Raw genomic sequence first — 16,232 nt, forward strand, 5'->3', positions numbered from 1 at the left:
AAGTGTATTGAGGGCAGTTTTGTTTCCATGGCCGTCTGTCACAGGAGTGGGAAAGCAAGCTCAAGGAATTTGGGCAGCTGTGGGCAGCATGAGGTGCCACTAATGGTAGTTGACAAAGCTTCTTTGGAAGGGTTAAAAAAAGAGTAAGAAACCCACCCTTGGTCACTGTATTTGGAAAGCAGGGCGAACCAAACCTACCTGGCAAATTTCTCGTAAATTGGTTCCCCAACTCAAAGTTTGTTAGAGTTTCTATTTGTCCTTCCTCCTGTGCTAGGATGGGTGTAAAGCCAAGAAATGGCCCAGCATTAATACAAAGGTGTTGGGTGTCCTTTTTTACACTATAGTGGAAGCACAAAGCTTACTGGTCAGCCAGGATGAAATAGAGAAGCACGTGCAGTAGCATTTTGTTTGCTATCTTGCTGGCTCAGAGTATGCATTTTGTTTTTCTTTCAAAGTGAGAAACATTTGCTCCCACTGTTTTAAAAGGCAACCAAAATGATCAAGGGGGTGCAGCAATTCCACCAATAAGGAAAGGTTGCAAAGCTTGGGTGGTGATTTATCCTAGCTCTTTGCAATGCTGTTAGTTCCTAACAGTCTTTTGCTGGCCAAAAACTGAAGAATTGCATTTGTTTGATTGTAATTTAGTGGCTGCTCTGTGATCATCATAATAAAGATTGATTGGTTGATTGATTTAAAATTATATTCTACTTTTCATCCCACTTGGGCCTCAAAGGGACTTGGATAATAAAAACGTGCAAAAATTAAAATATAAATTAAAACTCTGAAGAATAAAACATCAGAAGAGCATTTGGGGTGCAGAGGTCTTCTGAAATAAAATCATTTGCCTTTGGGGCTGACCCTTTGCAGGGGTGGTACCTACCTTGTCTCTAATGAGAGCAAGTTCCCTAGAGTTGGGCATGCAGTATGGAAGGCACAACTGCTCATGGACATGAGTTGGGCTTCTAGTCCATGATCTTGGTGATCGTTTATGAAGGAATGTGATGATAAGAATACAAGAAAATCCCTGTGGGTTCTGACCAAAGGTCCATGTAGTCCAACATCTTGTTCTTACAGTAGCCAACCAGATGCCCATAGGAGGCTCTCAAAGTAGGACCTGAGCACAGCAGCACAACCAGTTGTGATTCCCAGGTATGAAGGTATCACACAGACACCCTGACTTGATAGCCTCATCCTTCATAAAATGGTGTCACCCCTTTTTAAAGCTACCTAGGTTGGTGGCCGTTCCTGCAGCTGCTGGTAGGGAATGCCATAGTTCAGCTAAGTACTATGTGAAGAACTACTGTGTCTGTCGACTCTGAACCATCCAACCTTCAGCCTTGGATTCTCTTATTACGAGAGAGGAAGAAACACTTTTCTCTATCCAGTGTCTCCACACACTGTAATCTTGTATGCCTGTATCATGCTGCCATCATCCTGTTTGCCTTTTTTCTAAGCTAAAAGCCCCAAATATTGTAACCTTTCCTCCTATTAGAGTTCTTTCAGCCCATTAATAATTCTGGTTGCCTTTTTCTAAAACTTTCCAAGCTCTACCATTTCCTTTTTGATGTGAGGCAACCAGAATTGTACACAGTATGCAAAGTGCAGACACATCATAAATTTGAATAATAGCATTATGATATAGTGCTGCACCGTGTCAGCCCTTCACACAAGACATTTTCCGCTTGTTTACCTCATGTGGGAGCTGCTTCTCTGCTGCTGAATTGTGCCCTTATGCCCTGCAAGCTTTGCTTCTCTTGCCTTTCTGTTGTTACCGTCTTGTGTGGCTCCCTGTGTTCAAACATGAGTCTCTCTTGAATATCATTTGCATTGCATTAGAAAATCCAGGAGCTGGAGGCCACCCTCTACAACGCTCTGCAGCAGGAGCCAGGGAAGAGAGTGAGCGAATCCCTGAATGAGGCCCAGAGGGAGGACTTGTGTGCTGCCGTGGAAAAGGTGCGGAGACAGATACTGAGGCAAAGCCGTGAATTTGACTGCCAGATTCTACATGAGCGCATGGAATTGCTGCAGCAAGCACAGCAGGTAACCTAGAACTTTCCGTGCCCAACAGTATGTCCCTCCTTTGACTACCACCACTTTGGGACTATGCTGCCACTTTTATTTCACCCTGCCATGTTCTAACATTTCCCTCAAAAGTCCAGTTTCAGTTGGGGATCTTTAAGTTGTGCATGCTGTATTGCTGGAAAAGTGGTTCCCATGTCCCAGTTTAAAACGTGCTCCATGTGCAAGAACAAAGCTCCATTCTCGGAACCTGCAAAGTCCAAATCTGTCCTGGGTGTTAATGGCTGTAGTGCGGTATTGATAAACCAGAGGGAGAAGACACAAGAAGTGTTTGCTCTGCAGTGTTTTTAGCCAATCCATGGTTTGAAAACGATGTCTGAAAAAGCTCTGCACATTAGATACCTGTCTGATTAGTGAAATGACATACCTAACCATTCTCCAGCAGAAGAGATTGGCTAAGATCTGTCTGTGATTACCACGTGATCTGACAGCTATAAATGGCAAAAATTTCACCAGGTACGATTGATTGGAGGATGGAAGGTAGTTCATGCTGAAAAGGGAGGGAGGAGATTTCAGGCTGCAAGTCAATGCAGTGAAAAGCTCATGGGGCCACAGGCAGCATTCTTGTTGTTGTTGTTTAGTTGTTTAGTCGTGTCCGACTCTTCGTGACCCCCTGGACCAGAGCACGCCAGGCACTCCTGTCTTCCACTGCCTCCCGCAGTTTGGTCAAACTCATGTTGGTAGCTTCAATAACACTGTCCAACCATCTCGTCCTCTGTCGTCCCCTTCTCCTTGTTCCCTCCATCTTTCCCAACACCAGGGTCTTTTCCAGGGAGTCATCTCTTCTCATGAGGTGGCCAAAGTATTGGAGCCTCAGCTTCACGATCTGTCCTTCCAGTGAGCACTCAGAGCTGATTTCCTTCAGAATGGAGAGATTTGATCTTCTTGCAGTCCATAGGACTCTCAAGAGTCTCCTCCAGCACTATAATTCAAAAGCATCAATTCTTCGGCGATCAGCTTTCTTTATGGTCCAGCTTTCACTTCCATACATCACTACTGGGAAAACCATGGCTTTAACTATACGGACCTTTGTCGGCAAGGTGCTGTCTCTGCTTTTTAAGATGCTGTCTAGGTTTGTCATTGCTTTTCTCCCAAGAAGCAATTTTGTGACTGCTGTCACCATCTGCAGTGATCATGAAGCCCAAGAAAGTAAAATCTCTCACTGCCTCCATTTCTTCCCCTTCTATTTGCCAGGAAGTGATGGGACCAGTGGCCATGATCTTAGTTTTTTTGATGTTGAGCTTCAGACCATATTTTGTGCTCTCCTCTTTCACCCTCATTAAGAGGTTCTTTAATTCCTCCTCACTTTCTGCCATCAAAATTGTGTCATCTGCATATCTGAGGTTGTTGATATTTCTTCCGGCAATCTTAATTCCAGCTTGGGATTCATCCAGTCCAGCCTTTTGCGTGATGAATTCTGCATATATCAGCATTCTTACAAAGGTTAAATTATTTCCTGCCCTTATATGCTGTTGGAATATTCCATAATGTGTAAAGGTAAAGGGACCCCTGACCATTAGGTCCAGTTGTGGCCAACTCTGGGGTTGCGGTGCTCATCTTGCTTTATTGGCCGAGGAAGCCGGCCGTACAGCTTCCGGGTCATGTGGCCAGCATGACTAAGCCGCTTCTTAGTCTGGCGAACCAGAGCAGCGCATGGAAACGCCGTTTACCTTCCCACCGGAGCGGTACCTATTTATCTACTTGCACTTTGACGTGCTTTCGAACTGCTAGGTTGGCAGGAGCAGGGACCGAGCAATGGGAGCTCACCCTGTCACAGGGATTTGAATCGCCGACCTTCTGATCGGCAAGCCCTAGGCTCTGTGGTTTAACCCACAGCGCCACCTGCGTCCCAAAGCCTCTGTGAGGTGTGTCTAAAACTGGAAGAAGTAGAGGAAGCTTGAGGGCTGCTTGCTTCAAGGTAAGAGAGCGTTCTAAATATAGGCAACAGACATTGCACAACTAACTTGGAACGTTTTTACTGCAACTTACTAATGGACACATTTCTTGTTCCCATATCTGCTCCACTCATGTCTCAAAGGAGAGACAGTATAATTGTGACCACAAAGGGGTGAGCGGAGCTAAAGCCCCTCCTTTCCCACCTGACATCCCCTTAGGCCGTTGTTTCCCTTTAGGCACCTTTCTGTCTAGCCTGAGTCACTTCTGGTATCAGAGTTGAGAGAGAGAGAGAGAGACTTGCTGTGTATGAAAGAAGCCAGTCTTTCAACTCTCTGGACTGTGACGAACAGCCAGTTTGCAAAACCTAGCAGTTCAATATCTTTGATTTCTAACCTTAATCTTAAATCACAGTTTCATTATATAACATTTATATAACAAATAAACGTGCCTTTTTGTCTATGCACCTTTCAGCATTTTCATTAACAGTGACACCACTTCAACTGTTTTGAAAGCGGAATTCCTTACCGTTGTGAGTTGCAAGATATTTCTCATTCTGTCGATTCTGACTTTTCGTATTCTAGACCATGTGTTTAGTTGCAGGATGATGTTTTTTGAAAGAGCTCTTCCTTAGGCATATCTTGTAAATCATACTGAACCTTTCAAAGGTTTTCAAGCTGAGTTTATAAGCAGCTTAGGAAGTCCTTTTGAACCTGCCTTGTGCTAAAATTACCACATTGTTTTCATGGATTTGTTAATGAAAGTAAATCCAATAAGAATTACATGAGTCACAAGAGCTACTAAGCTGCTTGCTAAACCTCCAGTTTTGTATTATAGTAGTTCGGACAACATCCAGAAAGTGTTTCAGCAAAATAAATTAATGGTGCCAACGAGCTAAAGGCAGGTGCCCATGCCAGATCATTTTTACAAAGGATAAATTGTGGGTGGGTGCCACCCTCAAAACTGACATTGAAGGTCATTGTCAAGGGCACATATCACTGCACTGCACATATGTGCACATATGAATGGGTTGGACTACTTTTTGGAAAACTGTTGTAGTTCCAAAAGTAATGAACTTAAATTTGGATATGCTATGCAACAAAATGAAGGCAAGAAGCTTAGAAACAGACTCCAACCACTGAAGGTAAACTCAGACATGAACAGCTTTATTTAAGTATAATAGAAAGCAGAGACATCACCTTGCCAACAAAGGTCCGTATAGTTAAAGCTATGGTTTTCCCAGTAGTGATGTATGGAAGTGAGAGCTGGACCATAAAGAAGGTTGATCGCCGAAGAATTGATGCTTTTGAACTCTGGTGCTGGAGGAGACTCTTGAGTGTCCCATGGACTGCAAGAAGATCAAACCTATCCATTCTGAAGGAAATCAGCCCTGAGTGCTCACTGGAAGGACAGATCCTGAGCTGAGGCTCCAATACTTTGGCCACCTCATGAGAAGAGAAGACTCCCTGGAAAAGACCCTGATGCTGGGAAAGATGGAGGGCACAAGGAGAAGGGGACGACAGAGGACGAAATGGTTGGACAGTGTTCTCGAAGCTATAAACATGAGTCTGACCAAACTGTGGGAGGCAGTGGAAGACAGAAGTGCCTGGCTGCTCTGGTCCAGGGGGTCACGAAGAGTCGGACACGACTAAATGACTAAACAACAACAACAACAGAAAGGGATCCCTGCTTACTCTGTGGCCTCCAGGTACACACTGGCTTTCTCCTTCCACTCATCTTCACAGGAATTAACACACCGCCCTGTTTCATTTTAGCTCCAGTATGATCCCTTCCCCCTTTGGGATCTGTTTCAGATTTACAAGTCCATCTGCTGTGGTGGCCTCACTTCCCAACTACTCCTGGTTCATTAGGATGATGGTGGAGATTCCAGCTCACCAGGTCTCTATGGTTCTTCCTCCTTTGGTTGTCTCCGTGGTGATGATCGGATCTCCTCATTGTCAGACAGTGGCCTTTGCTGTAGCTCCGTTTCATGGAACTCTTGGGGATTATTTCTATAGGATCTTGTCAAATAGAAGCTGTCCTTCTAAACAGACTTTCAGCTACTGTCCTACACTCAAGAGAGCCTCTCACACCCCCTTCAGTACCCAAACCTGCACAACAGCCTTGCAGTGCTGCCAGTTGGGTCTTACAGTCTGTTAGTTGTTGCCACAGCCCCCTTTTTGATCACCTTCAGCTTTAGAAATAAGGGGGGGGGGACAGGGAATAGCCAATCAATTGTTAAATCCTGGGATCTTGGACCAGCACACCTCCAGTCGAACCCTTGACTTTATGGTTGATAAAACTTTCCTCATGTCTTCACATGCTCTTAGTCCCAACAAGTTCATCCAGCACATAAATAATTTCTTTGATTTTCTTGCTTTTACTCTGCAAAATAGTTCTGAACATTCCATGGTTGCTACTCAGATTTTTGTCAGATTTTAAGAGCCTCTTCTTGAACTTTAATTTAAATAGAGTTAATGGGATTGCTGAACCTGCAAAACATACCTTTGCAAATTGTCCCTTTTTCTTGCAATATAACATACAAAATCTTTAGCTGGGCCGTTTTATTTTCTGTTTTCTCTTCCCTTTGCGCTACAGGCATCTGTCCTCTTGACTCAGAGTGTTAACTTTTTAGACTGCTCCCATGGGCAGTTTCTGTTGCAACCTTCTTTGTTCCGTTTGCTTCTGACTTCTATCTTCTTTATGGGCACTGCTGCCCCCATGGGTGCCCTGTTGCTGTCCCTTGACCCTCTCCCCTTGACCCACTGCATTGACTTATTTTTGCAAAATCTAAATGGTCTTGGTACTTCATATCCATATTTAATGATCAACATAGTAAATTTTATGGAAAGGAGACCAACGATAACAAACCAGATAAACTAAAGGAGTGACCAAGGGTGAAAGTGGAGGAAATTAGAGAGATAATTAATAGTTTGAAACCGGGCAAATTACCAGGGCTAGATGGTCTATCAATAGAATTATTTAAGACATTCATAGATTGGTGGGCAGAAACCCTAGCTCAGCTTTTTACACTTGACTTCTCCGCAACCCTTCCCCTCTGCAGGGAGGTGGGACAGATTTGGATGGTCTGCCCCTGCCGCTTAATGGATCCAAATGGTTTCCAGAGAGTGGTAGGGGATGTTTTATCCCATGTTGATGGCCTTTCAGCTGATTCCCTGGTGGCCCGATGGAATGCCTCTCCAGTCTTCCAATCACTTTGTCATATTTCTTCAGATGATCTTGACTTGGCTCAAGTGAGAGCAGAATTTCATCTACTTGGTCTCGCATTAAGTACGTCAGGGTGTTTACTCCTCTTCAGGTATATTATTTCATCCTGAGACTGTTATGAGGCACTAAAATCTGCACTACCATCTAGGCCACTCCCCTAGTGTTGAAAATATAAATGTCTTAAGAGACTGGACATTAAAAGAAGCTGTGACAGAGATCACCTTCTGAATTTGGCAGATTGGAATAATCCCAAATTCTTAATTTTCCTTCTACTTTAGTTGATTTCAGGAATCCACTGAGCTGCCATCCTTAGAAACAGACTCCAGGCAAACTCAAACATGAGCAGCTTTATTTGGGAATGATAGGGAGGTCTGCTTAGCCTTCAGGTCTGCACTGGCTTCCTCCTCCCTCTCGCCTCCATGGGACCCAGGAACTAACCGACTACACGGTTTCTTGAGTGGCTTCTTTTTTGAAATTTTTTTTTCCTAAGAACTCAAAAGCTTCTGCTGTGGTTTTGCCTATGCTTTGGTCAAACCTCAGTGGAAGAGTAACAAGGAAAAGGTGTCATGTTTTGGTCCAGTGTGTTAGGTTTAGAAGGTTCTTGTGTTCGTCTTTTGAATTCTAGTACAGAGCTTTGAAGCAGATCTCAAATCTTTTCAGGTGGTTGGTTGCTGTATTTTAGGCATAGCCAACCTGGTGCCCCCTCCAAATGTCGCAGGGCTCCCAAGTCCCATCATCCCTGGCCATTGGCCCTGCTGGCTGGGGCAGATGGGAACTGGAGCCCAGGCACATCTAGGGCACCCCTGCTCTCGAGTGTGTAAAAGCTGGATATTGTTTGACAACCTATAGGAAATGCCTTTTTACCTTGAAAAAAAAATGTTCCTGTTTATTCCAGAGAATTCGAGAGCTAGAAGAGAAAATTGAACTTCAGAAGCGGCAACTCAAAGAAATTGAGGAAAAGGTAGTTTATTCTCAAACCAATCAATACTGTAAATTCTGGACTTCTCAGTATTTCTTTTTAGCTTCAGATTTTAATCTGTTTTGGAAAAATGCACATTGTCATTAGAATTCTTCTAAGTCCAGGTAACTCGCATCTTATGTGAGGGTTATGTTCCTGGCTATACACAAAATCACGTAAATCCAGAACAACTTTAAAAAAACTGTTTAAAAATGCTGCACATAGTGGTCTTCCTCCTTCTGTCGCTTGCTGGATGATGTTTCAGTGGATAATATGAGGACAAGAGGGAGTTGAGGAGGTTAAGATCCGGAACAGTATCCATCATGTTAATAACAACAATCATAATTTTATTATTTATACTCTGCCCATCTGGCTGGGTTTTCCCAAATCATTCAGAAGAAGGTGAGCTTTGTGTTAGCAGCAGGTGAAGCAGCAAATTATACCTTGATCCAGAGGCTGGATGAGAGAGAAGGGGAGAGAGGGACAGCCTCTTCTTTGCTGTGTGCAAAGGGGTGTCCAGGAACATTGTCCCCAAGCAGCAACACTCTAAACCAGGGGTCAGCCAACTTTTTCAGCAGGGGAGCGGTCCACTGTCCCTCAGACCTTGTGGGGGGCCGGACTATATTTGGGGGGGGGGAATGAACGAGTTCCTATGTCCCACAAATAACCCAGAGATGTGTTTTAAATAAAAACACACATTCTACTCATGTAAAAACACCAGGCAGGCCCATAAATAACCCAGAGATGCATTTTAAATAAAAGGACACATTCTACTCATGTAAAAACACGCTGATTCCTGGACTGTCCACGGGCCGGATTGAGAAGGCGATTGGGCCAGATGTGGCCCCCAGGCCTTAGTTTGCCTACCCATGGTCTAAACTCCAGGTGTTTCTCATTGAGAGAACATCTCACCTCTGGAATGAATAACTTGTGGAACCAGCCCAGAATTGTTATTCTAGTCACTTTGGCCTCTTTGTTGGAGTGCCAATACTGTACACAGGACAGGAGGGAGAGAATTGTCCTTCCCTTCTAGGGCATGTGGGTGATCACCTTTGCTTGCTGCCACAGCACCACAGATCTCCTTCTCAGCCACCTTGGTGGCATGGATGCTGGATTCATTCTGGCCATATTTGCATGCCACGACGCCCACGCCAGCCCTCAAGCAGTCCAGCACAGCCTCCTTCTCTTCCAGCATGGGAACCACCCTCTGCTTCTTTGGTTTTTCAGTAGCTGATGTTGAGGCCCTGCATTTTGGGGCCATTCTGCAGTCTCTCCAACCAACTCCTCCACAGGTTTCTCCCGCCTCCTCCAATCTATCTCCAGCCACTGCCAAAACTCCCTGCTACCTCCTCCACTCTCTCCCCACACTCCACTGACTCTCCAACTACACCCAACCACTCTCTCAATAGCTGATAGGATTGCTGGCCATTTCCCTCCCCCCGCTCTCCCGCCCCCTTTCCTCTCACATGTGTGACATTCATTTAATTATTTTTGGTGGTCCATGTAAAGCTGCAAATGTGCAAATATAATGAGCATAAGATGCGAGTTACCTGTAATGTGGTAGAAGTAGGGCCACGATATCAACAATCCTGTCATAGATAAAATAGGTGGATCAGGTAGAACTACAACTTGCATTGCACGCTTTCTGCAAAGCAGCTCTTCTGTATGGGACAAAGAAGCCATTTTGTATGGGGCAAGATGGTGCAACAACACACAGGTCTTAGACCCCACACACATAAGGCACACCCAAGAGACTGCAGTGTTAGAATGGACAGATTTGTCTAGTTCCATTCTGTGGGATTTGCCAGCATTGCATATTTAGGAATGTGAATGTTGCTAGGAAATTGCTAACATTGTCATCAATGGATTCATTTCTCCTGATTCATGAAAACATATGGAAATTATGAAAAGCAGTATAGTATGGCCCACTGCATTTTTTAAAATAATGTTCCAGCAATCTGAGGTTTGATACCGCTGAATCAATATTGCATATCTTACATCTTTTTTCTTCTTTTTCTTCTTTTCTTTTTGACCTTACTTTATAGTTTTTGTTTCTTTTTCTGTTTTTCTCATTAGCATTCATCCTGTGGTCTTGATGAATCTACAGTGAAAGGATATATGGTTGGTATTATTATTTTCTTTTACAAAGCTAATTTGTTGTTAGATTTTGTTAATTTTTGAAGATCTCCTTTTTGGAATGTCCATAAAAGGCAGAAATATGAAATAAAACTGACCAAACTCTAGATCTTCAATGCTATCCATAAATTCTGTACTAAGAGTTATAGAACGCAACTGAATTGGTTCATAATATGTATCCCTTTGTAACTCCTTTAAGAGAGAACCCTTTTTATAGGAGAAAATTACTTTTCAGAGGAGATTTGTATTTTTAACCCCTATGGGTCTTGCTTAGCTTTGTTCAAGCTCTGGTCACTTTTACTTCAGCATGCAGGTGAGCTAAGAATCTCTGCTGGGGCAAAAGTCTGATGCAGGAGTCAAGTGAAGGAACCCTGGGAAGCCAGACGATTTTGCTGGATAATAAGAGTCTAGTTTGCTCAAGAGTGAGACAGCTCTTAAAAATACAAACACACAAACACAAAAAAGCTTTCTACATGGTGCCAGATTTTTTTAATGGCTCCATGCCGATCTGCATTTGCCTCTTAAGTAATGTGTGTGCTGCCACATTGATAAGAAATCAATGTTGTGTTTTTCGTGGCTTAGCTTACACAAGGTGATTCTCATAATTAGTACTACAGTATACAGTATGTGTTTGATAGCTAAGGTAAAGGGACCCCTGGCCATTAGGTCCAGTCGTGACCGACTCTGGGGCTGCGGCGCTCATCTCGCTTTATTGGCCGAGGGAGCCGGCCTACAGCTTCCGGGTCATGTGGCCAGCATGACTAAGCCGCTTCTTAGTCTGGCGAACCAGAGCAGCGCACGGAAACGCCGTTTACCTTCCCACCGGAGCGGTACCTATTTATCTACTTGCACTTTGATTGACGTGCTTTCGAACTGCTAGGTTGGCAGGAGCAGGGACCGAGCAATGGGAGCTCACCCTGTCACAGGGATTCGAACCGCTGACCTTCTGATCGGCAAGTCCTAGACACATATCAGTCCCCAGCCTTTCCCCCCTTTTTAAAGTAGCACATTAGGAGAAATTGCTTTTGAACAGTAATATGTGGCACTCTTAGTTGTATAGCTGGCTTTCAAACGTCATAAAATTGTAAAGTTGGAAGGAACCCCAAAGGTTCATCTAGTCTAATCCAACTTGCTTGTCTCAGGAGTACTGCAAAAAAGGGTGCAGGATGAATTCCTGTATCTATTTGTTCTTGAATTAGATGATCTTACCAATTAATTACTTTTAAATATCTAAGAAAATTTTTTGCAGTGTCAACTTTGGACATATATTAGAAGAAAGAAACCTAAAAGATTTTTCAAATTGTGCATAACAATGAACTTACTTGCTATCTGTTATATTCTCTCTCTTCCTTAGGGTATGAAAAGGGCCTTTGGATTGAACCAATGAATTTGTGTGCAAATTTCAAAACTGTACAAGCAGTTCGAAGTCAAAGTCTCTTTATTTTTCCTTGATGCAGTTTGCAACTGTTTGTATTTATATGTTAAGCTGTGGGCTATTTGGGTTCCTTTAGGTATTTTATAAAATTATAGCTATAAACTGGAATTATTTGATAAGTTGATATAAGCCAGCACACACTAAGAAACTTAGTGCACTTTTGAGACAAGTAAATTATTTATTATTATTTATTATATTTATATACAAAACAATGAATAAAAATGCAGGGGCCATTATTGACAGCAGTCTGAACTATGTCTACCTCTGTGAGTGTTATTGTTAGTCACCTACTTTTTTGTACCCAGTTGCATGATCTCAAAAGCACAGTCTTCGTTTCACATAAAGACATCTGCACTGGAGCTTTCAGTGCAAAGAAGCAGTGCTGGTTCAATCGAGAGCTACTACAAGAACGGAACGAATTAAAGAACTCAGATTTCCCTTTGATAAAGCTAACTCCAACTTACAAAGACTGGACATTACCAAGAAAGGGAGAAACAGCACCAGGAGGAGAGAATGGCCAGGTGGATCGAGGCAACTCCTGTGTTAGAAGAAGAACTTAGAAGTTCTGTGAAAACTGAAATGCTTGCAAAGAGATTATCGTGATCTCAGAAACAAAATTTAGTTTCTGGAAAGTGTTTGACTGGAGAAGTTGAGTATTAACAACTAAAATTCGGGAACAAGCCTACTATGATGAAATTAGAGGGGGGAAACCACTCAGTTGAAGTTTAAGCTGTTGTGTAGTTTGGAGCTAGAAAAACTGAGGATGAAAGAATGATTACTGAAAGAAACATTCAAAGAAACACAACATGTTAAATAGAGCACCTTAATGCTGCCAGGGTAGGGAAAAACCTGGCCATAACCCCATTTATATGGATTTACAATATTGACCATTTACAGTATATTAAAAAAGTTCTAGTCAAACAAAAAAATGAGGATGGGTTAAAATATGAAGACCCACAATGTTTGGCACAGAAGAAAATGTGATGTATGTATTTTTACAGCATTGGTAATAGAGATACACTTTCTTCACCTTTAAGAAAAGTTACAATAGCAAAAAAATAAAATAATCTCTTATTGGGAATGTTTCTTGACAAAAGATTGTGCAAAGATGGCCATATGGGATATTAGGAGTATTTCTTGGATGAATTCAAATAACTTTTCGTATCTGGTTTAATTAGTTACACATAGCTTTAACTCTAATTAATGATGAACTGCAAAGAACAGGATAAATCTTCTTAGCCATTAAAAAGTACAAAGCTAGCTAAAGGGAAAGCAATAACCTAAAAAAAGAGTAAAGACTCAAATGCAAAAATATTTTCATAATACCAATCCAGAAATATAGAAAACATGCAACAATCATGCTAATAAGTCAGAAATGATCTCAAAGTGGTTAAATTCATGTGATGTTGGGAGAGGGGAGTGGTGTTTTTTTTAATTAAAAAAACTTGTTGACATATCCATCCCCCACCACCAAAGACAGAAATACAGTGGTATTAATATGAACTTATTAAACCAACAACCCACAAACTTTGAGTTGAGCATGACCTGCATAGGAAAAGTAGGATTGGCCAACTTTATGTGGAAAATGGAAATTGGAATTATCTATGCAGTGGTGGATATAGTACAATAACAAATCTGCCAAGAAATATATTCTTGTCACAAAAAGGGCTGTGAGAAGTAATCTGAAATAGTAACTCATTGGCAGTGTTGTTCACAAGAGAAAAAAAAATTAGCCTTGAATAAAGTTTATTAGATCGGCCTCAAAAGTTTTAATTGCAGCTTTGGGAATCAACTTACAAGCACAAGTAAAATGTGTATTTTTGCTTAAAAATCTAGAAGTCTATACTCTGCAGAAAATGTTACTGGGCAACTTGGGAAGCAGGTATGTTACAAAAGCATTATACAGTGGTACCTCGGGTTAAGTACTTAATTCGTTCCAGAGGTCCGTTCTTAACTTGAAACTGTTCTTAACCTGAAGCACCACTTTAGCTAATGGGGCCTCCCGCTGCCACTGTGCCGCCAGAGCACAATTTGTGTTCTCATCCTGGAGCAAAGTTCTTAACCCGAGGTACTATTTCTGGGTTAGCGGAGTCTGTAACCTGAAGCGTATGTAACCCGAGGTACCACTTTATATGAGAGTAAAAAACCTTAGACTAAAGGTTGAAGAAAAATGTTTAGCTGTTTTGGAGCATTATTCTAGAATTATTATTTTTTAAACTAACCCTTCAATATGATTGAACCACCGTATTGTTGTTATATGGTGTAGTGGTGGTGGACTCGTAATCTGGGGAACCGGGTTCGCGTCTCTGCAGCTGCTGGGTGACCTTGGGATAGTCACACTTCTCTGATGTCTCTCAGCCCCACTCACCTCACAGAGTGTTTATTGTGGGGGAGGAAGGGAAAGGAGATTGGTTAGCCGCTTTGAGACCCCTTAAGGGGAGTGAAAGGTCGGATATGAAGTCCAAACTCTTCTTCTTCCTTTTGCAACAATTGGTTGCTACCTGAATTGGCAAACCTGAGTCGTGGTGAATGCAGGCTGGACTTCAACTTGGAATCAGATCTCTGCTGAGCCATGAACCTTGGAGAGGGGGACCCTTATTGTTTTATCTGTTGCATCTTGACTGCTGAATTCAGGCTCCATGCAGATGATGTTAACTTTATTTACAAAGTTATACACAACCCCCTGGCAGAGTTCCTAATGCAAATCTGCACAGTGGTTCTTCTAGTCCTTCCTTAATAGTACCTGGCTATCCCCCTGTTGCACAATGTCTACAACTTTCATACCAGGTAGGCAATTTTTTATATTTTTTTTAAAGGTAAGTATGTACGGCTTTTCATCTTATGGGTGACTGCCTGGAAAGCCTATGTATGGCACTTGGGTTCCGTGATGGAGGAGAGGCAGGATAATAGGGTAAATGTCAGACATCAATAAATAAAGTATTTATTCCAGAACAGTTTACAATGCAAGGAACAGTAATGATGTTCAACTATTAAGAAACACAGATATTACTTATTCCCAGTGTTTTCAAAGTATAGCATTGTTCCAATACATAAAATGCAAATTATTAAAATCCCTGAGAAAATGAAAATGCCTCAACTGAATCAGCGGAACTGCTAGGGCCAGACATCTGGCACCCTGTTCAACCCAAAGGGCCCCATGCAGAGCTGGCATCTTAAAAAAAATAAAATGACAGGCTACTGGAACTTCAGGGGAGCTAGCTAGCCCAGTGTAGCATCTGCTAGCCAACCTGTGTGCCATCACCTGCCTGCCTCCCATCCATCCATCCAGCTAGCAGGGAGGGAGAGCAGTGGGATGGCAGGGGCAGAGAAGCCCCCTGAAGGCACCTGCTTCAGGGCCTCCTCAAACATCGGCACACTTCCGAATCCAATACCTAAAAGATAATATAATATATGCTTCCCCAAGGTGTTGGTGGAGATGTTCAGAAATTGGATCGTATGTCCACCTATGGTGTGGTTGTACTAGAGGGCAAGAATTTGGAGGCAAGGTGAAAGATAATAAAATGGCTGTAGGTAAGCTTTCCTGGTGAGAGAGTTCTGTAACCAGAGCGTCAGTCTAGCCTACCTCGCAGGATTGTTGTGAGGAAAAAATGCTTGGGGGAAAGGATCGTGTACAACACATTTATCTCCAACAGATTAATGGAAAGAAATAAAATGTAAAATATATATAGTTGGAAATAGTTCAAAGCAAGCCATCCTGCCCTAGTATTCATTGTGTGCTGCCTTGCAATGTCCACACATACATACCCCAAAATATAAGTTGCCTCCAATATTCAATCCTTAGATTCATTTTATAGAGACCCTGGGAAGGCAGCTAAGCCCAACTGAACATAATGAGATTGACTTTTGAGTAAGCATACATTGGTTTCTGCTGTGAATACAAAAGACTGGCTGACATGATGTAATTTTTCAAAGGAAACTAATAATTTAATATTTGAAGAAGACACCGTTTTGCCCCTCATTTGTTGCATCCACATGCCTGCATTTTTTGTATGATTATCAAAAACTGAAAGAAAATTGGCTATTCCTATCTAACCCGAAGCTAGCTCTGACTGCGGAATACAGGCTGCAGAACTGTCAATAGTGACCTTTAGAAAGCAGATTGGCAAGAATCTGTATCCGTGCCTCCACAGCCGGGAGAGCATGGACCAGAAACTCGAACAGTTTGCTTCTTGTTCTCCGCTAGTGCCTTCCTCGGCAGCATGGATGCCAGCGCCCTGGGGCCCTGGGTGCCCGAGCACCCACAAAATTCCCCATAAAGGGGCTGGGCACCCACAAATTTCGGTGCCAAGGCCATGCACGCTGCATGGCACTCTAGCGTCGGGTCTCTACTCTGCCTCGCCTCCCCGCTTTCTCCCCGATCAGTCCGTCTGCCTTCCTTGCTGCGCTGGTTGCTTCGCCTTCTGCCTCCTCCCTTCCTTTTTCCCCTTTTCCCTCCTGCAACTCTCGCAGCCTCTCTCCGCCTTTCTCCCTTGCAAGCCCTAC

General features: G+C 42.8%; 1 protein-coding gene across 6 annotated transcripts in view; it reads left to right on the forward strand.

Annotated features, from left to right (window-relative positions):
• The window catches only part of JAKMIP1 (janus kinase and microtubule interacting protein 1), an 89,901-nt gene extending 76,906 nt beyond the window's left edge, over positions 1-12,995 (forward strand). For 3 of the 6 annotated variants that reach the window (XM_083698229.1, XM_083698232.1, XM_083698231.1), the window contains 4 exons: positions 1,837-2,040; positions 8,096-8,161; positions 10,235-10,279; positions 11,649-12,433. In XM_083698229.1, coding sequence (XP_083554355.1) covers positions 1,837-2,040; positions 8,096-8,161; positions 10,235-10,279; positions 11,649-11,681 — 348 coding nt within the window. In that variant the 3' untranslated portion in view covers positions 11,682-12,433. Of the gene's footprint in view, positions 1-1,074; positions 1,150-1,836; positions 2,041-8,095; positions 8,162-10,203; positions 10,280-11,648 lie in introns of those variants that run through there. The other 3 variants (XM_083698230.1, XM_083698233.1, XR_014555131.1) reach the window with 3 other exon arrangements.
• Positions 12,996-16,232: the final 3,237 nt, after the last annotated feature.

The sequence above is a fragment of the Podarcis gaigeae genome (genome assembly GCF_964106915.1).
Source record: "Podarcis gaigeae genome assembly, chromosome: 9".
Lineage (NCBI taxonomy): Eukaryota > Metazoa > Chordata > Lepidosauria > Squamata > Lacertidae > Podarcis > Podarcis gaigeae.